We start from the raw sequence: 24098 nt of genomic DNA on the forward strand, positions 1-24098 counted from the left end.
GAGACACTCCGCCGGTCAGACGGTGCGCACTGCTGACCTCCGCACACACAGCGTCACTTCACCGGGACCGAGCTCACAGTCTGAGTCGGGAGGATTTTCTGCCTGTGGTTTTTTTATTTTTCATTATTAGTTTCTTTGCAGAGCTGCGTGTGGGCTGACCTCTCCAACTGTAATTCTTTGTTGTAGGACACGAGTGGTAAGTTATTTCCTTACATATTTGTGACACAGCTGTCATGGACGAGGTGCAGAAAAGCTTTCAGCTCTGAATGTGCATCTTAAAAGTGTCTTAAAACTATATATTTTCCTAAAGTGTGGGCTAAATATACGACTTAATACTTAGTGGAGGAGACTGTTCAATGTGGATTTGACACTTTTAGTTGATTACACTTTATTTAATATCCACTTTATTATCCGTGCGTTTGTGCTCACTTGTTTTAGTATTAACAGACTTGCAGACTTATAAAATATGACTGTGTGAAGTAAGTACTGTCCTTCCTGCTCCGCCTGTCCCAGAGGACACAGCATGCTGTCGTCCCTGAAGACCCTGCTGCTGCTCTCGGTCCTGTGCACACCGACCTCCAGCCTGTGCCTGCGCCTCTACCAGTCCCGCCTGGACCTCCTGTGCGACGACCAGATGGCGGTCGGGGTCCGGAGCGAAGGGGACGAGCCGGCTTACTCCCCCGTGGACGGCTGGGGGTCCCTCCTTCAGTCCGCGGAGTACCTCTCCTCCTCTTCCTCCTCCTCCTCCTCCTCTTCTGCCGAGTCCAGCCGGGAAAAAAGGACTTCAAGTCCCGCTTCAAACTACCGCTTCATGAGCCGGACGAAGCTCAGAGGGCAGATGCTCCGCAACAGCAGCAGCAGCAAAGGGGACCGGAGGAGCAGGCTGACCCTGTCCCTGGACGTCCCCACCAACATCATGAACGTCCTCTTCGACGTGGCAAAGGCCAAGAACCTGCGCGCGAAGGCGGCCGAGAACGCGCGCCTGCTGGCTCAGATCGGCCGGAGGAAGTGAGCAGAGAGTCGGGACAACTTCGCCCCAACAGACAGACAGACAGACAGCCATGACCAGTGTTGGCCTCCGTGACATACTCAGATTACTTTAGAGTGATGGTGTTGTTTCTCCAGGGTGGAGGGGTGTTTCCTCTCTCCACTCACATCACAGACACTGTTCGTATTTAATTTAGTCTCTCTCATGTGAAGGAATCAGAGTTCTCTTATTGATAACACAGACAGAAAAAAAACTCCATTAAAGCCAATAAATGATGAGAACTAATCATTTTGAAATGTGATTAGTTCTCACCAGTTACTGACAACCCCACACTCTTGTGTTAAAGCCTCTGTGATGAGAATGATTTGTCTGTTTTCTCACCGTCTTTAATCAAGACAGAATTAAAAAGTCAAGAGCAATAAGGACAGAGCTGTGTGACTTGTATCAAGATGAATGGGAGGAAAACAGGAGCTGTGTGCGTTAGAAACAGATGAAATGTTCTCATCCTTTGGCTTTAGGACTCTGTTGGGGCGAAAGGAGGAATGCCTTCAGAGCCTCTTTTTATTTTCCAGTAAAATGAATGTTTAATGTGGTTAGCTGGCCCCACACTCATCAAATTTTAAACCCCGGACTGAACAAGAAGAAGAAAGCGGTTGCGATTAGTCATTCTCACATCCAGACCAATGAAATGTTTTGTAATTCGGGTTGCATAATCATAACATTAGAGTTGATATAATCATGTTTTTCCTCTTCTCCTCTCTCTCTCTCTCTCTATGTCTCTCTTTGCTGCTTCATTTCTTTATCTACTAAGTTCACATGGGAGCTCACAGTGATTTCCAGATTCTGGTGTGAAACACACAACACTGACACTGACATACTGTACAAAACCAACTGCAAGATCGTGAAATACAGTAAAATGCAAATGCATGGGAATGTATGTGTTCATCAGATGTCTGTTATTTTTATACTCAAAATAAAGGATTATTTTTCCTCAAATAAAGCAGATGTAACGCACTACATTTGCCTTTTTTATATAAAGACTTTTGCACAATTAAATCAATAAATAATGGATTTAATTTATCTTTTTTTATTACTACTCCACTAAAGCAAGAGTCTTGCTGACACATCAGCATGACTTATTGACCATCAGGCAACAAGAGATTAGAAAAATAGACAAAAATGCTCCAAAAAAGTTTATATTATGTGTTAATGATTAAAATGAATACAATAATAATAATAAATATCCTCATCCGTCAGGCATATATACACTATGTTGATGAAATACCAAATATGTTTTCAGAAAACTTGTCAGAAGTCATTTTTGGATCTGTTATCATAAATATCAGTTTGATTTTTAGCTGGCGTATAGTTTGAACTGTCACCAGTCAACAGCTTCATTTGATTTATTCCTCTAAAGTAAACACTTTATCAGTTTGGGGTTTTTTATATCTTGGGTGTTGTCGCTCACCTGCCCAAGAGAAGGTTCGAAACACAGAACAATGTCGACATCTAGTGGCCGTCTGACGTTAAAGCACAAGGTTGTGAGTCAGCTCTGCAGGTGTGGAGCTGATTTGATGAGGAAAGGTCAATGAGATTTTTTGTGGTGTGATTATGATGCTTCGCCGTGTTGTGCCCATGTTAGGACACATTCAGCGCTTTTTACTTATACTGTCGTCCATTAGATTGAATCACAGGTCAGCAATGGTGGAAAAGTAACTAAGTATATTTACTCAAGTTTGAGTTACATATGCTTTACTTGTGTGTTTATTTATTTATTTTTTTGGAAAATACTTTTAATCCACTATGATTCCAAGAGAAATAATGTACTTTGTACTCCAACTAGTTACTTTGTAGATTCAGATAATAATAATGATAATACAGATTAAACCAAATAAATTATAATGTATTTGTATGAATAAGGATGAGAATGTGCTGATCCATTGGTAAAATCCATAAGCCATCCAGCACTGTGTAGTCAAACCTCAGCTGCAACATTCAAGTTCTGTAAGAATAAATGCATCAGTAATCAGTGATGGAATGTAACTGATTACATTTACTCAGGTGCTGTGCTTAAGTCCTATACTGAATTTAAAACAAACAAACAAACAAAAAAGGTTATGACAATCAGAAAAATGCTGTATATTGGATCTAACAATTGGTCGACCCACACTGTACTAATTACTTGTATACTATATATACTTACAGTAATACTTGAAGTATCTGTATAGGTGATATATTTAATTTTACTCATGAAAAACTTATGGATACTTTTCACAAAACTGTTCAATTATAATTCAGTAATTAAATAATAATAATACATATTTTGAAATGGGCCATACTGTAATAAGTACCTCTGGGGCCTTAAGTGTATTTGGTTACTAGGTCTTACTAAAAGGTCCTTTTTTCTAAATCCTGATAAGTTGATTGTATCATCAGTTCAAAGTCTTAATTAATTTCAGTTAATATAAATCATAATAAATTTACTAATAAATACAGGCAAATGTGCCATTCATCGGGCACTTGAAATACAGGTAATAAAAAGTGTTCATTATCAAAATGGATCACAATAAAGGACTGACTTTATCTGTGACGGTGCCTCTGGTAAGCTTTGTACTGCAGCTTGTCAGCAGCGCCATCTGTCGGCCATTACGTAAAACGCTTTGACGTACGTTCCGTTGACGTGGACGTTTCAACCGGAAGCGGGTTTTCATTTTGGCTACGTGGAAGTGGCTTCTCTTCTGACTGAGGCGCAGAGCATATTTTGCTTCTCGTCCGTCAGCTTCATTCCGGCATAATGATTAAAAAGTTTGATAAGAAGGACGAGGAGTCTGGTAAGATCGGAGAGTTTTTACTTTTGATAATGACAACGTTTGAAAAATAGAAATTGTGTCTGGACTGACGGGAGTGTTGGCGTCTTTGGTAGCTAGCTGTACTAGCCTGGCCAGTTAGCCGACTAGCTCTTAGTCGGCTAACTGCACCTGACTGTTACCTGTGACTTACAGGCTTTTTTTGAATCTATAAAACAGGCTTGCAGGGTTAGCTATAACCTACTTAGCACTTGCGTTGTCATTTGTATACGCTTTTATTTGACGTTACAGTAATAACAACACCGGTCGTACAACGGCTGTTAGCTTAGCGTTAGCAATGCTAGGGCAGTGTCAGCTGGATGTTGTTAATTTAGTTTCACTCGCTGCCTGTCTTCCCAAAATCCAGTCGACTAAACTTTGCTGCAACGATTTCTTATTTAAACAAGGTCTTTCTGCGAATCAACAAGTGTTTTGAAGTTCTTGACCTAGCTTTACGGAATGGGTTTAGTATAAGCTGGCGTTAACCTTGCGTCGTGTTAGCTTTGAATGAACTTAAGTTAGGTGACACGTCAAAGTTTATTTGCACAGAGTTCTCACTGTACTGTTTTGACGTTTAGGAAGTGGGTCGAACCCTTTCCAGCATCTGGAGAAGAGTGCCGTGTTGCAAGAGGTAAAGCCTACACTTGATGTTACTTAAATTACATATACACCCAAACATATTCTGCACCTCCCGAATAAACCGAAAATGAAGTAAGGTTTCCTCTCTTGCTCACAGGCACGTATCTTCAATGAGACCCCTATCAACCCGAGAAGATGCCTCCACATCCTCACCAAGATTATCTACCTCCTCAACCAGGTAAAAAGATGTTTTTTGAAAGTGTAAAGTAGTTCTTTATTTGTGTCTGTCGAGCGTGCCTTGACATCTGGACTCCCTCTCAACTCTTGTGTCTTTGTTTGTTCAGGGAGAGCATTTTGGGACCACAGAGGCCACGGAGGCCTTCTTTGCGATGACCAGGCTCTTTCAGTCCAATGATGTAAGAGGTTCTTCATTCTTTCAGTCCTTCATCAGTTTATGGTTTAGGTGCTTCATTCTGTTGTAGTTTAAGTAGCATACTATCAGTGTATATTGCATTTTTGTAGTATAGAGAGTTTATGTTGTCTCTTTCTTTCCCAGCAAACTCTGAGGAGGATGTGCTACCTGACCATCAAAGAGATGGCCAACATCTCTGAGGATGTCATCATTGTTACTAGCAGGTTTGTACCAACGTTTTTAAATACTGATATCTCCATCAGGAGGTCTCTTTCTTGACTGCGAGGAAGTACCTCTGAAACTAGTTGTGGAGAGTTTGTTCACATTTGTTGTTTTCATGCTCAAACCCTTGGATCTATAACAACATAACCACAGATTGTTTTTTTCGTGTACGGAATTAGATTTTTCTTGTGGTGTTATGAAATTTGGTCAATAGACAAAGTCTTTGTGGATGTGTTTTGTAATGTGTTTCTTTTGCTTTTGAGTTCGGTCTTTAATTCTTCCTTGTGTGATATTTTGCAGCCTGACCAAAGACATGACAGGGAAGGAGGACGTGTACAGAGGACCTGCCATCAGAGCCCTCTGCAGGATTACAGATGTAAGCGCTCCTTCATTTTGTTTTCCTTCTCCCCATTTCTTCTAACTTTTCATGTCATGTAAGAAAGAACATTTTGTCTACAGAAAGGCAGTTTGTTGAATTTGCCCTGTCTTTTTCCTCAGACCACCATGCTGCAGGCCATTGAGAGATACATGAAGCAGGCTATTGTTGACAAGGTGCCCAGTGTGTCCAGTTCAGCCTTGGTCTCCTCACTGGTAAATAAACTACACAGTTTCCTATTTAACTTTTAAATCAAGAAAGATTTTTTTAAAATTATGTCAGGTTTTCAGAGTTTAATCTCAGGGTTGTGCTTCTATAACTGAGAAAAAGTTGTGTAATTGTAAATCATACTGTTGCTGGTCAGTGATGAATTCCTTTGTATTTGTGTGTTCAGCACATGGTGAAGATGAGCTATGATGTGGTGAAGCGTTGGGTGAATGAAGCCCAGGAAGCTGCTTCAAGTGACAACATCATGGTCCAGGTGAGTTGTATAGACATATGTGAAGACTTCAGGATTTATTTTATTTTAACCCATCTATATTGTGTGCATTTTCATATAGTCAAACAAGTCCTCATGATATTAATGTCAATTAGTTGAGATTAAATTGAACACAAGTATTTTATCCTGTCTTCCAGTACCATGCACTGGGCCTGTTGTATCACCTCAGAAAGAACGACCGCCTCGCCGTTACCAAGATGCTCAACAAGTTCACCAAGTCTGGTCTCAAGTCTCCCTTTGCATACTGCATGCTCATCAGGATCGCCAGCAAACTGCTGGATGAGACAGAGGGAGGGTGAGCAGACCTGCACTAATCTAATCTGATGCTCCAGTAGAGACAGCTGATAAATGATCTGCTGTCATGTTTACTGTCTCAGCTTGTTTACAGGATGTATTCTGTCTTCATGTTCTCAGTCACGACAGCCCCCTGTTCGACTTCATTGAGAGCTGCCTGAGGAACAAGAACGAGATGGTGGTGTACGAGGCTGCCTCTGCCATCGTCCACATGCCCAACTGTACAGCCAGGGAGCTGGCCCCAGCGGTGTCTGGTCCGTAGTTTACTCACAGCTCATTAATTATCATTATATGTTGTTTCACTTCACTTTCCTGGTTATATTGCTGCTTATGAGTCTCACTGGGAATGTTTCTGTCTGCAGTGTTGCAGCTCTTCTGCAGCTCTCCCAAAGCAGCATTGAGATACGCTGCAGTCAGGACCCTCAACAAGGTAAAACCTCATCAAGAACTGCGACCATTCATCAATTAATTAGTCAATTAGTTGCCAACTATTTTGATAATTGCACAATCAGCTTGAGTAATTTGGGTTGAGGACGTCGTTTTTGGCCTCAGGAAACATTTTTCACTGTTGATTTTTTTGTAGACCAGACAACTGATCAATTAATCAAGAAAGTAAATGACAATGATAATAATTATTCTCTTATTATTATTATTATTGTTGTTGTTGTTGTTGTTGTTGTTGTTATTATATTATTCTCTGTGTAATACATACTTAAATATCTACCCTGATGTTTCCTTTGTGTCCACCAGGTGGCCATGAAGCATCCATCAGCTGTGACCGCCTGCAACTTGGACCTGGAGAACCTGATCACCGACTCGAACCGCAGCATCGCCACACTGGCCATCACCACACTGCTCAAGACCGGCAGTGAGAGCAGCGTGGACCGACTCATGAAGCAGATCTCCTCATTTGTGTCTGAGATCTCAGATGAGTTCAAGGTCAGACACTTTTTTTTAGTTTCATTTCATTCTTACTCAGTGGGTGTTTAGGTGTTGCAGTGAGTGAGAAGAAATTATTTTAGCTGCACATCGATACGTCGCTGGAATCCCCCTGAAGTGTGCAATTAAATCTACCCTCTGACTTCCACAGAGAAAGATGGGAGGGAAAAAAGATTTCTTTGCCTGGATCAACAATTTATCTTGGTTTGGATAACAAAAAACAAAATCATCAAGTAATTTCTTTTGAAATTAGGGTTAGACAGTAGTTTGAGTTGCAAACACATAATATGTGGGAGTGTGTCATTAGGTGTTTTTTTTTTTTGTTTTGTTTTTTTTCATTACCCAGGATTTCAGCTCCTGTCGCCACAAGAGATTCATTTTTATTATGAGATTTGCAGCTTCGCCTCCCTTTTATAAATCTTGTTATATTTGTTCTATTTTGTGTTGTCCTAAATCTGTCCCTGCTGCTTGTTTACAACAGGTGGTGGTGGTGCAGGCCATCAGCGCTCTGTGCCAGAAGTATCCCAGGAAGCACAGCGTCATGATGAACTTCTTGTCCAACATGCTCAGAGATGATGTAAGTTAATTATTAGCAGACCTCTGATTATCTTTCACACTTTGGTCTTTGTCTCACAGGGGCATGGTCCCTATCAGTGAAATCCTCATGCAAACAAAAAACTGTCTAGAAAGAAAAATCTGTAATCACAGTTGGCATTTCGGAAGCTTGCGTGCATCTACATGTTTATGAATTCGTAGGACTTGAATCTGGTTGATATGTGCTGACATGTTTAAAGACATAGACACAATAGAAAAGACAAAATATACACATACATGAATGTTGAGCAGCACTTGAACAGAACAGTTGTTTTCAGTCCAACAAAATAAGTGCAAAATATATTGCGTTAAAACCTACAGTGTAAGCTGCAGAGTTTACTAATTTGAGCAAGAGACTCACAGTGACCACCTCTCCCTGCAGGGCGGTTTTGATTACAAGCGGGCCATCGTGGATTGCATCATCAGCATCATCGAGGAGAACCCGGAGAGCAAAGAAACGGGCTTGGCCCACCTGTGCGAGTTCATCGAGGACTGTGAGCACACGGTGCTCGCCACAAAGATCCTGCACCTGCTGGGCAAAGAGGGCCCGCGCACCCCGCAGCCCTCCAAGTACATCCGCTTCATCTTCAACCGGGTGGTTCTGGAGAGCGAGGCTGTTCGTGCAGGTGAGACAGAATTGAACTTCTGTGTTAATTTCACTTATTTGATGTCAACTGTGAGAGAAGCTGGTGTCTAACACCGGTCGTCTGCAGGTCCTCAAAAAGTCAGAGTCCAGGACTTTAAAAGTTACTGGTTTATAAAGATAACAAACTTTTAGGAATTGCAGTTTGGTTGCAACTTTGTTGATTATGGTGTAACAAAACGATAAAACAGATCCTGCGTGGAACCAATAACCACAAAGTTAAACTGTTTAACCCGCACAGAATTTATCAGAGCGCACAGAGCCATTGTGTTTTTTGGGTTAAAATGGTGTTCCCTCATCAGTAGCTACCTCAAGAACTCACAAGTTAAAATCGTTTCTGTCAGTGCTGCTTTTATTCAGTACAGCTAAGTGAAAGTTCACAGAGGACAGCACTGTTATTTAATGGCATTTAAAATTTAAACGCTTATTCCCTTGACTGCCCTCAGCTGCTGTCAGCGCTTTGGCTAAATTTGGAGCTCAGAATGACGATCTGCTGCCGAGCGTCCTGGTTCTCATGCAGAGGTACTCCATTACTTTCATTTGTTTGTTTTGTTGTGTGACCAATTTAACTTGAGGAATACAAAGAAAACACTGGATACATTATTGGTAATAAGACTCATGTCTGTTCTTGTAGGTGCATGATGGACAGTGATGATGAGGTGCGAGACAGAGCTACCTTCTACATGAACGTGCTGCAGCAGAAGCAGAAGGCTCTGAATGCTGCCTACATCTTTAATGGTAAACACACACACACACACACACACTAAAGGTATGCTATTGATTGATAATGGCTGCTGGTCAATAGCATTAATTTGTCATCTTCTGTCTGTTGCTCTCAGGTCTGTCTGTGTCCATCCCTGGCCTAGAGAAGTCCCTGCACCAGTACACTCTGGATCCCTCGGAGAAACCATTCGACATGAAGTCAGTCCCACTGGCCACCACTCCGATCACAGAACAGAAAACGGGTACAACCACGTGTTGTTTATGAATCTACGCAGGGTTTCTACTGATTTTTATACTCAGGAGACAGATCGTTAATCGCGTCTGTTACTGTTTTTCTTCCCAGAAATCGCCCCTATTGCCACCAGCAAACTGCCAGAAAAGTTGGCCCCATCACGCCAGGACATTTATCAAGGTAAGATTGTCAACATAATGCTTCCGTCATCAGATTCAACATAAATGTGATGACACTAAGACATTGAACATCTTATTTTTGCTGATAGAACAATTGGCAGCCATCCCAGAGTTCCAGGGTCTCGGCCCGCTCTTCAAGTCGTCCGACCCGGTGCAGCTGACGGAGGCTGAGACAGAATACGTGGTGCGCTGCATCAAACACACCTTCGCCAGACACATGGTGTTCCAGTTCGACTGCACAAACACGCTGAATGACCAGCTCCTGCAGAAGGTACCAGCTCAGAGGACATTTTTGTTTGACTAAGTTGGATTTTTCTTGAGATTTTTAAAGATATCTTTGTATAAATCTTTAATGAAGCTTGATCAGTCTACACAAAAACAGTCCCATTATTAGACGGTAGGAAACTAATTTGACTGATTGCATCTTGTTCCTCTTGTTCCTTCCCTCCATCTTTGTTTCAGGTCTTGGTACAGATGGAACCATCAGAGTCCTATGAGGTGATACACTACATCCCAGCCGCCAGCCTCCCCTACAGCCAGCCTGGATCCTGCTACACTCTGGTCCGACTGCCTGACGACGACCCCACAGCTGGTAGGAACACTAAGACATTAATGGGCTCATGGAACAGTTAAAGTGGGTTTAAGTGGATTTCGATTAATCCATTGTGAAAATAATTGTTTGTTGCAGTTCTGAACTATTAAAGAAAATCTTTGTGTCCCATCCGTCCACAGTGTCTTGTACGTTCAGTTGTACTATGAAGTACCTGGTCAGAGACTGCGACCCGAATACAGGAGAGCCTGACGATGACGGTTACGATGATGAATATGTGGTACGTAATCTCAGCACATCTACAAAAAACTGTCCAAGTTATGAATTCTGTGTATTTTCATCGATGTAAATGATTAATTTTCCCTCTCGATCTTTCTCGTTCCTTCTCTGCCTCCGTCCTGCTCTTCTTTAGCTGGAGGATTTGGAGGTCACGGTTGCCGACCACATCCAGAAGGTTTTGAAACCAAACTTCGGAGCAGCGTGGGAAGAAGTGGGAGATGAAAATGAGAAGGAGGAGACTTTTGCCCTGGCGTCTGTACGGACTCTAGACGGTACGCAGAAGTCAGAGATTTAGGCTAAAATCATGACTTTTTGTGTATTTTTTTGCAAAAAACTGCTCCCAGGGATTTACACAGTATGTCAAGTGATGTTTGATTTATGCAATAAGAGAAAATATGTGACTAATGTGTGTTTTTCTTACAGAGGCGGTGGGTAACATCATCAGCTTCCTGGGAATGCAGCCATGTGAGCGCTCGGACAAAGTTCCTGAAAACAAGAACTCACACGTCCTCTTCCTCGCTGGTAGGTGTTGGAAATTGAGATGAATGTGGTCACAGTTTAGTCTTTGGCAAGGGTTCTTTTTTTTTTTTTTTTTTACAAATCAAATGCAAATATTTAATGTTAGGTTGCCTCGTGTTTTTAGGGTGTTATCTGCTTCTTCTTGTGATTTGATTGGCTTTCCCTCCATCCCCTCTCAGGTGTGTTTCGGGGAGGTCATGACGTGCTGGTTCGAGCTCGCCTGGCGCTGGCTGACGGCGTCACTATGCAGGTGACAGTTCGCAGCAGCGAAGAGACAGTTGTTGATGTCATCCTGGCATCCGTGGGCTAAACACTCATGCTGCAGCTTTGTGCCAACACAACCACGAGATGTTTCACCTTTCTGACACTTCACTTGGCTCTTTTCCACAGCTCTAAAATTGTATGTTTACTGATATTGTGATTATTATGCTGTCAACAACCAACCTGAAAGAAACATAAATGTTTTATTATTCTAGTAAATGAACTAAAAAGTGTTTCTTCAGTATTTCTTTCTACTGTCTGCTGGTCCTCATGTTTTCTTTGCAGTAAGAATGTTCTTCTGTCAAATCTTCAATAAATCTGACTGTCAAAGTACATCAGCTTTCATTCAATGTATTAGTTTTTTTTACAAAACTAGTTTTATTTGAAGTTGACACTTGGTAGTTTCGTTGACATCAAGAGAAATGTAGAAAATCATATCAAAAACTCAGTCAGAGTGCAGCTGATTTGAACAGGAAATGGAGGGAATCAAAAGCGTCCCACAAGATGAGTTCAATAATCACACAAACTGAAGTATCATGCTTCCTCTGAGCGTTCATAATCAACACTCCGCATCCGCCGTCTGTTAGTTGCATTAAGTAAAATTAATCATGTTTCTAGCTCTAGATTCCAATGCCAGCGCCTGACATTTAAGATGCTGGTAAATTAGCCGATCACCTGTGATTACATCTCAAACTGACGCAGCTTGTCTCCTGCGTACAGTCATCAGGAAAAGGTCATTTATCACTTTGAAGAGTTGCAAAGAGTCCAACATGTTCTTGAACACAGACGTTTGTTCCCCCTTCAGAAAGAGTGGATGAAATTGAAATACGCGTTGAGGAAGCCGGTGGGATCTTCCAGCTGAGGGTAGTGGCTGATGTGTTCGTCCAAAATGGTTACTGTCGACCTCTGGACCAGCTGCCTGCAGGAACAAAACACAAATCTGAGATAAACGAGATTACCGCAGGCAAGAGATAAAGACAGGAATGATAGATGTGGGTTTAAAATGCTGTCTGTGAGTAATCATGTTCTGAGTTCAAATCCAGCCAGAGACTATTGTTACATGTTCATCTTCGTATTAGAGATTATGTTGTAGGAGTTTGTGTTCTATACAAATGTGAAGGAAAGCCTTTTAAAATGAAAATGCAAATATGTGTACTGCAGCATTTTTTTTTCCATTTAGGAATCACGAGATTTAAACCATCACTCTGACGTGATGCTATGGCACAAGGACGAGTTAACCCTATCATGGTTTTCAGTTTGTCCTTTACAGGCGAACAATACACTGTGTGAAGTCTTTACAGACCACAGTAAGAACATGGCTCAGGTACCCTGCAATTTGTAGGTGAGCGGATAATCTGAGCGGGGCTTAAAGAATCAGAGGTGGGGGGCACTCACTGGTAAAGACGGATGAACTGGGGATGAGGGTTGACTGGGTCCAGGGGTCCGTAGATCATGTGCACTGAAAGACAAGGAGGAAATGGACAATGAGAAATGGAGGAGAGATTCAAAAGGGGGGTCAAAGTTCACAAGAACTGCCTCAGAAACTCTGGCTGATGCCTTTTTGCTGCATTCGACATGAGGTCCGTGCGAGCAGCACGTGTCCCTACCCCCACGTCCCCCTCCAGAGCTTCGGATCACAGATGGGACTACATGGCTTCTCTCCGCAGGCTAAGCAGCTTAGCTTCAGCGTGTCTCCGGCTGGCCGAGGCTGCCGGGTTAATAAACCTTCAGGGAATGTTTGGGCCTACATAGAAAAAACTTCCTCCCTCTGATTTATTAACATCACGACGTCTGATGCAACCGTGAACTCACGTGGGATGAAGGTGGAGGTGAGCGCGCCCACCCAGCGATCTCTGTGTTTCAACCTCTGGTTGATGTACTGCAGAATACTGAGAGAGGAGAGGGAAGAGTCAGAGAAAATTTAACAGAGATATTAAAAAAAAAAAAAAACAAGAGAAAAGATGATTTAAACTCAAAGCAAACACACACCTGTCCATGACTAGGTTGCCGTCATTGTAGCGTATACCCGTCCACATGTCCCAGAACTCAGTGTCTGTGGGCTGTGTGTACGGACCGAACACGTCTCCAATCCTACCAGACGACAGGAAAAAACATCAGCAGTGAAAAAAACATTCACGCGTGTACATCCAGGTTTTAATCTCCACTTTGGAACAATAATCTGGCTGTTTTACCCCTTGTGGAAGATCATATAGTTGGTAAGACGTGTCAGGAGTGGAGCCAGAAAACTGGAGTCCTTCAGAAGCTTAAGGAGACAAAACAACACAACATTTTTCAAATCTGAATATTTCCACGAGCTGAAACCTAGAAGAAGAAAACAAAGGTGACTCACGGTCTGGAGCAGCCGCGGATAATGTGTTTCTGGGAACAGTCCTGTTGGAAATAAAAGTGTCACTTCCACTGAAATCACATTTGGGTAAGGTTGTGAGACTCTTTTAAGAATTTTGCTACAGCTAATGATTCCCAGAACACAGAAGGGAGTCTTTAAATTGCTTGTTTCCACTGACAGACAGAACATCTTTAGAACCCAGAATGTTTTCTACATCATGTCCGAAGTAAACCGACTGCACTGTACCTCCATTAGAGAGACAAAGACTGTTAAAGTTCAGGTGGCCTGTGCGGTTTTGGTCACTCCTGGTTTGGTTGTGGGGCAGAGAAAAAACAACACAGAGAGAAGGAGGGGTGGTGAGCAAGATTTACTCTGTATTTGATTATCTGCATAAATACACTGACACACACACATTCACACACATATACCTGTAGAGCAGCTCCAGGGCCACAGTGTCTCCATAGTCGTGGGACACCAGATTCACTCGCTGGTTGCTCAGACCCAAGTGAGCCACCAGGGCCTCCACCACACTGGCCTGCTCGAAGATGGAGTACCTGTGGGGTCGCTGGGATGTTCAGACACAGAAGCAAATGAGTTGCACGTGAGTGAAAGAAGCATCAAGTAGGAAATATCATTAAAAAAAATAAATTAAAAAAAAAGAATTTGACTCACTGGCTTGTCACTGAAGCCAAAACCCAGGAAGTCCAGTGCTATGACTCGATGGAAGCGCTGGGTGAGCGGCTCCCAGATCTGGGCCGGGAAGAAAATGTGCTTACTGACTGGTTCACACAAGAGCTGGTCCCCCCCCGCCGCCAAAAAACCCCACCCTAAATGTTTCAGTTGCGTGTTGATTAGCTACTGAGCGCGTGCAGTGGGTACCTTGTTCCAGTCGTAGCTGGAGGTGGGGAAGCCGTGGAGCAGAATGACGACATCAGAGCTTCCCAAAGCACCGTAGGAATCTGCAGGAGAAAAGGGGCAAATGTGTGGAGTACAGAAAAGATATACTCAAGTAACAGTGTAAACTGTGTGTTGAAATATTGTGTTGAGTGTTGAGTAAAACTAACCCCCTAACCCATCTGAATAGTCCATGATAACTCTAAAGCAAACATGAACATTTTTGTGTCAAAGTTTCAAACACCAGAGCACAACTTACTGAAGCACTGAGTGCAATTTTCATGTACTTTAATTTATCTCTTTTCTGCTAGTTTATACTTCATCTACACTACATTTATTTGGTAAATGTAGATTATTCAGTGTTGATAGGCTATTAATTGTGACCAATCAGATTGTGTTGTGGGTGACACACTGTGTGAGAGGACGCTGCATCAGAGCCACAGCAGCACATTTTTGAATAGGTCTATGTAGTCGACAATATGACAGAAAAATCAAATAAAAACAATAAAATCAATAATCAGAAAATGTTTTATATCGTCTCGGTAATCGGTGACAGTACATGAGGTAATTTAAGACCTCTCTCACCTCTGTAGAAGATCTCCCTGCCCCGGAAGTGGAAGACCTCCCCGGCATTGTGCCACTTCTGCAGGGCAGGTGACAGCTGAGGGGGCGGGATGTGCAGGTAGACGGCCACCAGCGGGATGCAGATCAAACCCACATGAATCCACCACTCTCTCATGTTGGAGCTCAGCGGTGGGGGAGTCTCATTCCTGCCTCTGTCGCGAACAACACATGGAGGAACAATGTCTAACCGTGCAGGTGTACGGAGGTGTGTTCAGGGGCGGGATTCGGGCTGAGTCTAGCCCCACACCTCCACTGTAGACAGCAATAACACATTAACAAGACCACACCATACACAAGTATGCACCTGGGGGAGGTTTTCTGTCAGGAAAGAGCTAAAATAAAACCCGCTGAAGACTTCAGTCATTCAAACGCGAGTAAGACGCTAACTTACGGGGACGTTAAGTTAGCTAAAATGGTCGCGTTCAACGGGAGAGGCAATAACTCACGACACCTGAACCCCTCTAACCCTCCACCACATCAACTATAAAACTACTTATGTGTATTACATGAGGCTCACACGGCAACAGTGAGCAGTACTTACAGAAATGTCGCGACCTGTCACTCTGACAGACCTTCGCCCAGTGTTTGGGAACCATTAGCGCAGAGTGCGTTCCTGCGGAGCGGAAAGGACCCACAGTGTGCACAGAGCAGGAAAAAAAACGAGACGTCTCACTCTTTTTTTACTTCCGGGTTCCTCGAACGTTCAAGACTGCGGTGTGTGGTGGCAGCGGGCTCGGCTGTGGCTGTCGCTCGTGAAGAAGAGAAAACACCGAGTAAGCTATCTCAATAATAAACAATCTCTGGTTAAATGGCGAAAGGCTGAGACCAGGAGAGAAGTCTACTGCCCTCTGCTGGTCTGGATGTGCAACTACACACGATCTTACTATGTTTAATAATGATCATATCTAGATATAAATTATGATTATAACTCAGCTAGGACATGACCAGGAAAGTATTTTAAAAAATAATACAATTATTTTCATCAACTTATATAATTATCTAATGTCTGTAATTTCAACGCCTGTGAAAAATTGTCTTGAAATATGAAGTTTTACTAAATAATACAAAACATTTGACACAATAAAATCAACAGATGAAGCTAAAGATAGGTAAAAAAAAAAAAAAAAAGATTGGATTTTTTTAAATTCAAAATTCAACTAGTGTTGGCATCAGGATTTTTGAAATACTTTTGAAATAATTAGATTTCCCTCTTGAACAAACAAACGAATTAAAGTGATGTTTATACATTTTTATGATTTGCATGCAATTCTTACATGATGTAGATGTATTTGTATTGTTATAGTCCGTAATTGTGCACCAAGGGCACACACTTTCCCTTACATGTTATTCGTTGGATCAGCCATTACTTCTATATACAACTTTTCTTTGTAATTTTTGAAAAACTACAGTAGTTCAAAAGGAAATCAAATTTGAACTTCTTCAATTTGAAGAAATTTAAGAATGTGAATTTAAAAGAAATTAAAAAAGAAAAAAAAAAAGAACAATTTCAGGCATTTTCCAAAAGATGACAATAAGCCCTCCCTTGATGATTTAGACCATAAAGGTGCTGCTACAGGTACAGTTACATATATTTGTTTATGTTGGCTATATAAATAAATAAATAAATAAATATATATAATATATATATATATATAAAATGGTGATTTGGCTACCATGATTATAAGCTGTCATGCAAGATGTTGTTGTGCCTTCACTCTGCAGTGTCCACATTTGAATGCATTGCTCCATTCCATAAGTCCTGTGTGGCAAATGAAAAACATGGCCCTGCAGTTAGGCTAAATACATTTTTTATTTTTAAAAACCATACACATTACTCGACAAGTTTCAAATGTAAATCCAATCACGATATCCATTTAAAATGCTCAAGATAAACAGACATGAAGTACTTTTATTTCCAAATGTTAAAAGATAAAAAAATAATCCATAAAACAGATGGAAAAACATTCATTCCCATTACAGGAAGAAGCTACAGAACAAACTCCTCTTATGGATTCTGCTCGTCTTTTCAAATTTCTCACTTTGTATGCAATCATAGCTGCTAGTTGCGTCATCTGTAAAACAAGGAAAAACAAACTACTTCCTCAGAGAACATTGTGTGTGAACATCTCCACTTCCTTCCCCTGTCCACGGCCCTTCAGGTGGAGACGGCCAGCAGGCTGCAGGGACAATCTGCAGCCTGCTGCCCGAGTTGCCAAGCACCGTCCCAAACATTGAATTAAGTATGTGGTAATATACAAACTAAACTAAGAGGCCTGTTCTCTCTCATACCATTTGCACCCTGAGATGAATATTCCAGAACAACACACATTTTAGTGGCCAAACCCCGCCCCCATATAATGTGATTGGTGTCAAATCATCCAAAATTGGTTTAGTCCGATGAAAGGTTTCATCAGTTATTGTCATAAAAATACAAAGGTACATTTTTTTATTATGATTTGTATCAAAATTATTTTTCCCCCAAGGAACGCTATGAAATAAAGTACCCTGTGCAGAGAGATACCAGTGTATGCCTAGTCTTTATTCTTGAAAAATGCACATGTCCAATTCTTTAGCGTTTCCAGTACAACAGGTGTCAAAAATATCTTACAAACAAATCAAATGCAGCAACATTTATTCATGATGAAAGGAGTCTTATGGACAGGGCTGAAGAAAAAATAAGCCTTTTGTTCCCCCATTTTTTAATATATATTTTTTAAAACGTCGACAAACCAGAACTCGGAGGAGCAAAATTAAGTTTTTTCCTAAGGCGAAATATTAAAGATTGAATGAAATATGAAAATAATTCACTTGCTTTTTGACCAAGACGATGTTTTTTGCTATCTAAATACACAAAGTCTGCAGTTAAAAGGTCCTTTGTTTATAGATTCCTTTTAAATTAAATACTTTTTCTATGCCTGAGTAAACAAAGGTCAATATTGTACATTGGCAGGGGGCGAATGTTTTGCTGAGAAAAAAACAAAAAAAAGAAAAGAAAAGAAACGCACCATGTTTTTTTTTTTGTTTTTTTTTTTACAAATGATGACCAGGGTCCATAAGTATCAAGCATCCAGGGAGAGAGACTCATTCAGAGCTGGCCCAGGATTATCAGAATGAGGCTTATTTGTAGGAGTAGCCGTCACCTGCAGGCATCAAATGATGGGATGTAAAATTGTTATTGTAGCCAAGGCACATTCACGTTTCATCTATATTAACTAATCACTGAAAAATAAATAGGCGCACCAGCTGATTAGCTGATGAGGCTCTAATCTGAACTCAAATGGTCATAAAGAAAAGCTGCTCATGCTTTTATGAGTTTTGGCAAAACATGTTTTAGCCTGAACGTGCATAAATTAGGTTGTAATACACCCGGAAGTGAAGCCATTTACTTTTTCACAGCCTCTTTTCAAAGTAACTACAAGATATTTCATTTCGTGGTCCAAAAAACTCCAAAAATCTAAAATGAGAACTTCGATTCCCCGCCGAGCGTGACTGCAGGAGGCTTTGTAAGGACCTCATGTCCGACTCTGAGGTAAGACTTTGTTTCCCGGTCCAACTTCAAGCACGATTCTACGTCTCATCCTGAGATGCTTGCTAAATACGGGCCCAGATATAAACGAAAACTCCCTTTTTAACGAGTGAACCTTTCAACATGTGGAAATCCTTGAACACAACAGATTGAATGAAAAGAGAATCCAGAACTCCAGAAGGTTTTGTGCACATGAAAACTATTGAAGAAATGGAAGAAGTAAATATTTATAGCAATGTTAGTGGACAGAGGTCCTAAATTGTCTTTCCCGTCCCGTCTCCTGTGAAAAACACCTCGCCCCCACGGACCTCTTTCTATACAAGCCTTAGTGTTTATCGGTTTGGCTAGAAGGTTCTACATTTATCTACAAATATATAACAAATAAAACTTGCAGGCAAAAATAGTTAAGTTTCAATAGAAACACCCTTTTTTTCCTGAAAATACAGCAGTATCTGAAATAATTCTCTCATTCATTTTTTAATTCTGTCCCAGTTTTCTGCATCATACATCAGGAAGCTCTTTTGCCTACAAACAGAAAAAAAGTATCTACAAACTTTGTAAACAGACCTGCTTTTTTCCAAAAACATAAATAACTCAAAATATTAACAGCCAATGGAGCAGAAATAAGTTTTGAATGAGCAAGGGCCAAAGAGATAAATATACAACACCATTCAGATAAAAGAGAAGCTAAAGGTTTCTTTCAGAATTCTTACAGACGGTCTTCAAGCCAGGAGGAGGAACCTCCCCATCTCAATTAAAATAATAATAATATTAATAATAATAATAACAGTAGAATAATAAAAACAGGTCACTTTCAATCTGAGTTTATAATCACCCCTTGTTTACCGAGAAAAACAAGTTACCAGGGAGGGAGGGGTGGAGACAGAGTCCTTGTGTCGCAGCGGGGGATTTAATAAGAACCAAAAATAAAAGAAGACCAAAGCATCCACACCAAGCCGTACATTCCTCTGAATGTTTGCTGTTCTTTTAGTCCAGCCCAAGCCAAGCTCACACAAGACTCCGCTCTCCTTCCAGCCCTCCGTCTCTCCTCTCCAAGTGTCCGTTCGTTTCCGTCTGAGTTGAGCTCCTCGGTGGCGGGCAGAAAAGTGGTGGTGACGTGTGGAGCGCTGGGGAGGTCAGATCAAAGGGAGGTCTCCAGGCTGTGTAGGGGGCTCCCTGGGGCCGACGGGGTTCCTGATTTGGGGCCCTCTGGGAGGAGGTGGTTACTGCTCTCCACAGCGTTATTGTTCTGGTTTGGGGACGGAGAGACGGGCACGGTGGGGGCAGCGGTGGCGGGCGTGGGTGAGGGTGGCGTGGGCGAGGGCGTGGCATTGCGGGGGCTGGCTGAGTTGCGCTTGGTGGGAGCGTCGTCCTCTGCATCGGTGTCGTCTATGAGGGGAATATGGGGCTCAGAGTCCTCTATCCGGAATTCGGGGTGGGTCATGAAGTTGTGGATCGATGTTCTCGACTCGGGCTTCTCCAGCCCCTCATAGAGGGAGATGGAGCTGCGGAATGCATTCACCACCCGGATCTGGAGGGAGGAAGAAGGGACAGGGGGACGGACACTACATTTAGTCACATTCAGTAATGACACACCTGCGTTTTGACTTTCAACACCTGAATAACACCACAGATATAAAACGAGGATTTATTGGGTCAATAATAGGTGAGTTTTGGGGGCAAAAATCAGTGAGGGGGAAACTCTCAGAGACACGTGCAGGTGAGCGGTTATGTTGCATTATACATTTACAGCTTGTCACTGTAAGTTGTCCTTACCCACTGTTGAGACTACTGTTGAGCCTGAAAACCAGCACAAAAGTCCCTTCTGGCTCAAAAATGTAAACAGGAGCTTTTTAGTTTCACTACTCTATCTGTCACTTCCTGTTTCTCGTATGCTCAGGCTAACATTGAACACTTATAGGATGCGGACCGGTCGCGGAGTTCATGCACAGCAGAATGTATTTCTTTACTGGCTACACCTGCAGCGCATGTATGGTGTAAAGTTGTATGAGTCCAAAGTAAAACATGACGTGAGCTTTTCACTGTCAGTTTTTGAAACCAGCAGCGCTTTGAAGCTTCAACGTTTAACAGAGTTTGTGTAATATGGGTCAGTTAACATCCACAGACAACAGTACACTGCATAAAGTTACTGAACAACAACAGCTGCTGGTTGATCAAGACGCCAAAGTGAAAGTGGATTTCCTGTAAACCGAACATTTCATTTAAATATTGACACTACTTGGCCGCTTTCTGAACAAAGGGGCCACATGCGCGCGCACTACTAAAAAAATATAAGTAGATGACTGGCCTTTTTACACTTGTAAGCCGGATCTCTGTGGCCCATAAGCACAACTTACGCACCGCTCCCACGCCTGGTGTAGCCATTTACATTGGAAGCATGGTGTTGCAGCAGCGGCTTAGCCAATAGTCCGCATACGTTACGTGTTCAATGTAGCCAGACTGTAATACAATTTGATGCGAGTTTAACATAACCAGGCTGCAAAATGTAGACATGTCACTGACTTTAAAGGATAAAAAAGCCTTCAAAAAAGCCTTTAAAGAGCTGTTTTTCAGTTGAGTGTCAAAGACTATTCCTAAACTTGCGAAATAACTTAAAGAATCAGCCAATATCTTGGGAAGGGTACAAACCAGTATCACCAATGCTATATGGGTTTTTGTTTTGTTTTTTGTCAGTGCAGTAGTAGAATTTCACAAAAACACTTGGCAGACATCTGTGTCTGATTAATCAAAATGCAAAAAAAAGAAACCAAGAGACAAGAGGAATGCTGTTCTTTAGATAAGAACACATCCAAAAAACCACAGAGGCTTGACACAAGAGTTTACTGTTGTTGGACATGCTTAGGAAAGAGTGAGGAGAGAGACAGAGGAAGAGAGACAGAGAGAGAGAGAGACAGAAAGACAGAAAGGGGTGGTCAGTTATATGTTTGTGGAGTAAAAACAAAATAAGCTGCGGCAGCCAAGCATGTCTACAAGCTGGTATAACATGTCAAAAACAGCACAAAGAGAAAAAACTCACAAACGAGACCAGAGACTTTTGAACCCATGCAGAGCGCGGCGCTACCTTTGTGTTCAATGGTAGTAAACCTTTGAGTATAGCCCATGACACATTTCACAGAATCTAAAGGAGAATATGTGGGGAGTCAGTGGTATTCATTCTTTTCAGGCAACACATTCATTGCCAGGTGGACACATTCTGCCAACAAACATTAGGTCACGTAGAAAGAAAGCCGGAGCACCTGAAAGGAAAAGTTGTGGGTTAAGAAGGAAAACTGGTCTGAGATTTAAAGGAGTCCCACCTGATAATGCATAATTCTTTTTTATATGACAGGGGAAAAACTCTGCATCTAATATGTCCGGGAAAGTCCCACATTCAGAGCAAAGTCATTTATTCCGTCGAGCTCTTATATTCTGACATTTAAAATCTGCTGCTGGTCAGGCGGTGTTTGATCTGAAAGATCTGAAAGAGAGAAATGGTCAAGAGCAAACACCAAGTCTTGTGAAGATCCACTGTCCAAGGTTGTCATTGTCCCCGCAGGCTGTCAGACCTTTGGAAACCTCCCACAGCCTCGCATCCAAACGCATCTACAAATTGTCGCCTTCACCTGCCGCTGCTTATCCTCTAGAGGGTGCTATTGGAGCCTCTCCCATACCACCCGCTCGCTAGACACCCCCCAAAAAACAGCTGGAGAAGGAAAAGTCATTATTTCACCACCGAGTGACAAAAACATCCACTGACACATCCCTGATTTTTCCCCTCACAGGAGGTCAGCATCATGGTTTGTCTCTACACTTTTAGACCGTGATCATGGGCATATACTCAAAACATTTACCCGACCAGGGACTAGAGAGCTGCGACACAGACCCATGGGTGCTACAAGAGGGGGCACAGAGCAGACTGCGGCAGCTGCAGACAAACCTGGTAACTGTCAATCCAGAATGTGATTTTGTTTTTTTTTGTTTTTTTTTTAAAGAGTAAATAAACTTTTTTTTTCCATTTCTGAGACCGAAGCAGAAGCAGAACAGAAAACATGATGACACAGAGAAAAACACCTTGACACCAGAAGCGACCTGGTACATATATATATATATATACACAGCAGTGTTATCGAAGCAATATGGAAGATGTGGTATTTTTGGTGTCTATTTTTTTTTTTGGAGAATAAGGGTGGGGGGACATTAGGAAGAAGCATGAGAGAGTAAAAGTGTCAACGTTAGGTGAGAAGAAGAGTGGAGGAGGAAGATGTTAGAAGAACAGAAGAAGTAAAAAAAAAAAAAAAGTCTCATGCACTAGAGGAGAACACGCACTCACACCCCACAGTGGCAGAAGCGGTGTTGGCGGCAGTGGCAGTAGTGGTAGTAGTAGAAAAGGCTACATGTGTAGGGCTAGAAACATTGGTTACATCGTGCTGTTGTTGGCTGGAGTTGGAGGCCTGCCGCCTTAGAGCCCCCTGAAAGGAAGTTCCACTCTGGAACGCACTCACTACATCCATCTGCAAAGAATCAGACAGCGTGACAGGAGAAAAAGCCCAGAGGAAATAAAACACAACACAGCCAGAGGAGAGAGAAAAGAGAGAAAAAAAATAAAGAAAAGGCACCAGTAACATAGAAAAAATGTCACTTGGAAATTGGATTTAGGCATTATAGTTAAAGAGAGAGGGTAAAAGGGGGGGGGGGTTGGGGTTGGGGTTTAAAGGCACTGATCGGAGGGAGCTCGAACTCCAAAATCTGACCTCACTTTCACTCTTTTCTCTGCAGAATCCTTTCATACTTCCAGCTATAGCCATGCCAATACTCTTTGAACATTCAGCTGTTCTAGCATGCTCTCCCGTCCAATCCAATTGCTTCTCATCAGTACCTTCAAACTGGTCTCATTTTAGCAGATTCAGATCAAGTCAGAAAAAGGCATAGGAACCCGCTTTAGCTCAGAAGCAGAACAGAAAAAATTAGAGGGAAGGCCTTTTGTTTTTAGGGCACAAGCCATTCTTTAAGAGTGCCGAGAGAGAGAACAAAACAGATATTTAAGCTGGAAGAGCAACAGAGAGTTAAAGGGTTTATGGCTTTTGATTCCCTTGGTGTCGAGTGCGTGTGTTACAGGGGAGAGTCTGTGGATTGTTACCTGAGTCTGGATGCGATTGAGACCTCGGAACCAGAGGATCTGGCCACGGCGAAGCTCCCGTTCAGCGTGATCAATCTCGTCCATGTCGTCCAGCTCTTCCAGCTCCTCATCCGGGATCTCCTCTTTCTGGGTGCCGTGGCCCGCTGTTTTCAAGAATTTTAAGCGGCTAGTGGGTATCGAGGAGATTACCTGGAAGACATCAAGAGGAGCATGAGCAGCACTGACGTATAGGGGCCGCAAAGTGACATCTCATTAAGGCAGGACAAGGCACGTTTCTCAGTATATCGGATATCAAGCAGCCAGTGATCCTGAAAGTTAGTCGCCCATATGAAGGTGAGACAGTCGGCTTGACGTCATCTGGTTCCATCGGAGCCTCAGAGTAAAGTAATTCACACTTGATAGATCAGAACTGGGAGAACAGCTGTGGCTTGTGAT

The 24098-nt window shown here is 42.2% G+C and overlaps 4 protein-coding genes across 8 annotated transcripts in view; 2 read left to right on the forward strand and 2 right to left on the reverse strand.

Moving 5' to 3' along the window:
- On the forward strand, window positions 1-2139 carry ucn3l (urocortin 3, like). Its single transcript, XM_037122055.1, has 2 exons — window positions 1-196; window positions 514-2139. Exon 2 carries the CDS (start codon window positions 524-526, stop codon window positions 1010-1012), a length of 489 nt encoding a protein of 162 aa, XP_036977950.1. The 5' UTR covers window positions 1-196; window positions 514-523; the 3' UTR covers window positions 1013-2139.
- Window positions 2140-3669: 1530 nt separating this feature from the next.
- copg2 (COPI coat complex subunit gamma 2) lies at window positions 3670-11468 on the forward strand. The gene is made up of 24 exons (XM_037122176.1): window positions 3670-3819; window positions 4413-4465; window positions 4571-4651; window positions 4758-4829; window positions 4970-5049; window positions 5348-5423; window positions 5546-5638; window positions 5818-5904; window positions 6060-6217; window positions 6337-6470; window positions 6579-6646; window positions 6967-7155; window positions 7637-7732; window positions 8132-8375; window positions 8839-8914; window positions 9027-9130; window positions 9232-9357; window positions 9459-9527; window positions 9616-9797; window positions 9989-10118; window positions 10259-10356; window positions 10489-10627; window positions 10779-10877; window positions 11054-11468. The coding sequence occupies exons 1-24, from the start codon at window positions 3783-3785 to the stop codon at window positions 11182-11184; spliced, it is 2622 nt and encodes an 873-aa protein (XP_036978071.1). The 5' UTR covers window positions 3670-3782; the 3' UTR covers window positions 11185-11468.
- A 25-nt stretch (window positions 11469-11493) lies between these two features.
- mest lies at window positions 11494-15696 on the reverse strand. Its single transcript, XM_037122177.1, has 12 exons — window positions 15542-15696; window positions 14962-15152; window positions 14362-14441; window positions 14155-14232; window positions 13911-14047; window positions 13729-13787; window positions 13486-13526; window positions 13328-13398; window positions 13125-13226; window positions 12948-13024; window positions 12531-12594; window positions 11494-12054 (listed from the first exon to the last, which is right to left on the reverse strand). The coding sequence occupies exons 2-12, from the start codon at window positions 15113-15115 to the stop codon at window positions 11937-11939; spliced, it is 981 nt and encodes a 326-aa protein (XP_036978072.1). The 5' UTR covers window positions 15116-15152; window positions 15542-15696; the 3' UTR covers window positions 11494-11936.
- Window positions 15697-16791: 1095 nt separating this feature from the next.
- The window catches only part of atp2b1a (ATPase plasma membrane Ca2+ transporting 1a), a 128901-nt gene continuing 121594 nt past the window's right edge, over window positions 16792-24098 (reverse strand). For 2 of the 5 annotated variants that reach the window (XM_037121166.1, XM_037121165.1), the window contains 3 exons: window positions 23664-23852; window positions 22948-23037; window positions 19668-20057 (listed from right to left, as the gene is read on the reverse strand). In XM_037121166.1, coding sequence (XP_036977061.1) covers window positions 19668-20057; window positions 22948-23037; window positions 23664-23852 — 669 coding nt within the window. Of the gene's footprint in view, window positions 20058-22856; window positions 23038-23663; window positions 23853-24098 lie in introns of all 5 variants that reach the window. The other 3 variants (XM_037121168.1, XM_037121170.1, XM_037121169.1) reach the window with 3 other exon arrangements.

This window comes from Acanthopagrus latus, chromosome 14 (genome assembly GCF_904848185.1).
Source record: "Acanthopagrus latus isolate v.2019 chromosome 14, fAcaLat1.1, whole genome shotgun sequence".
Taxonomy (NCBI): Eukaryota; Metazoa; Chordata; class Actinopteri; order Spariformes; family Sparidae; genus Acanthopagrus; species Acanthopagrus latus.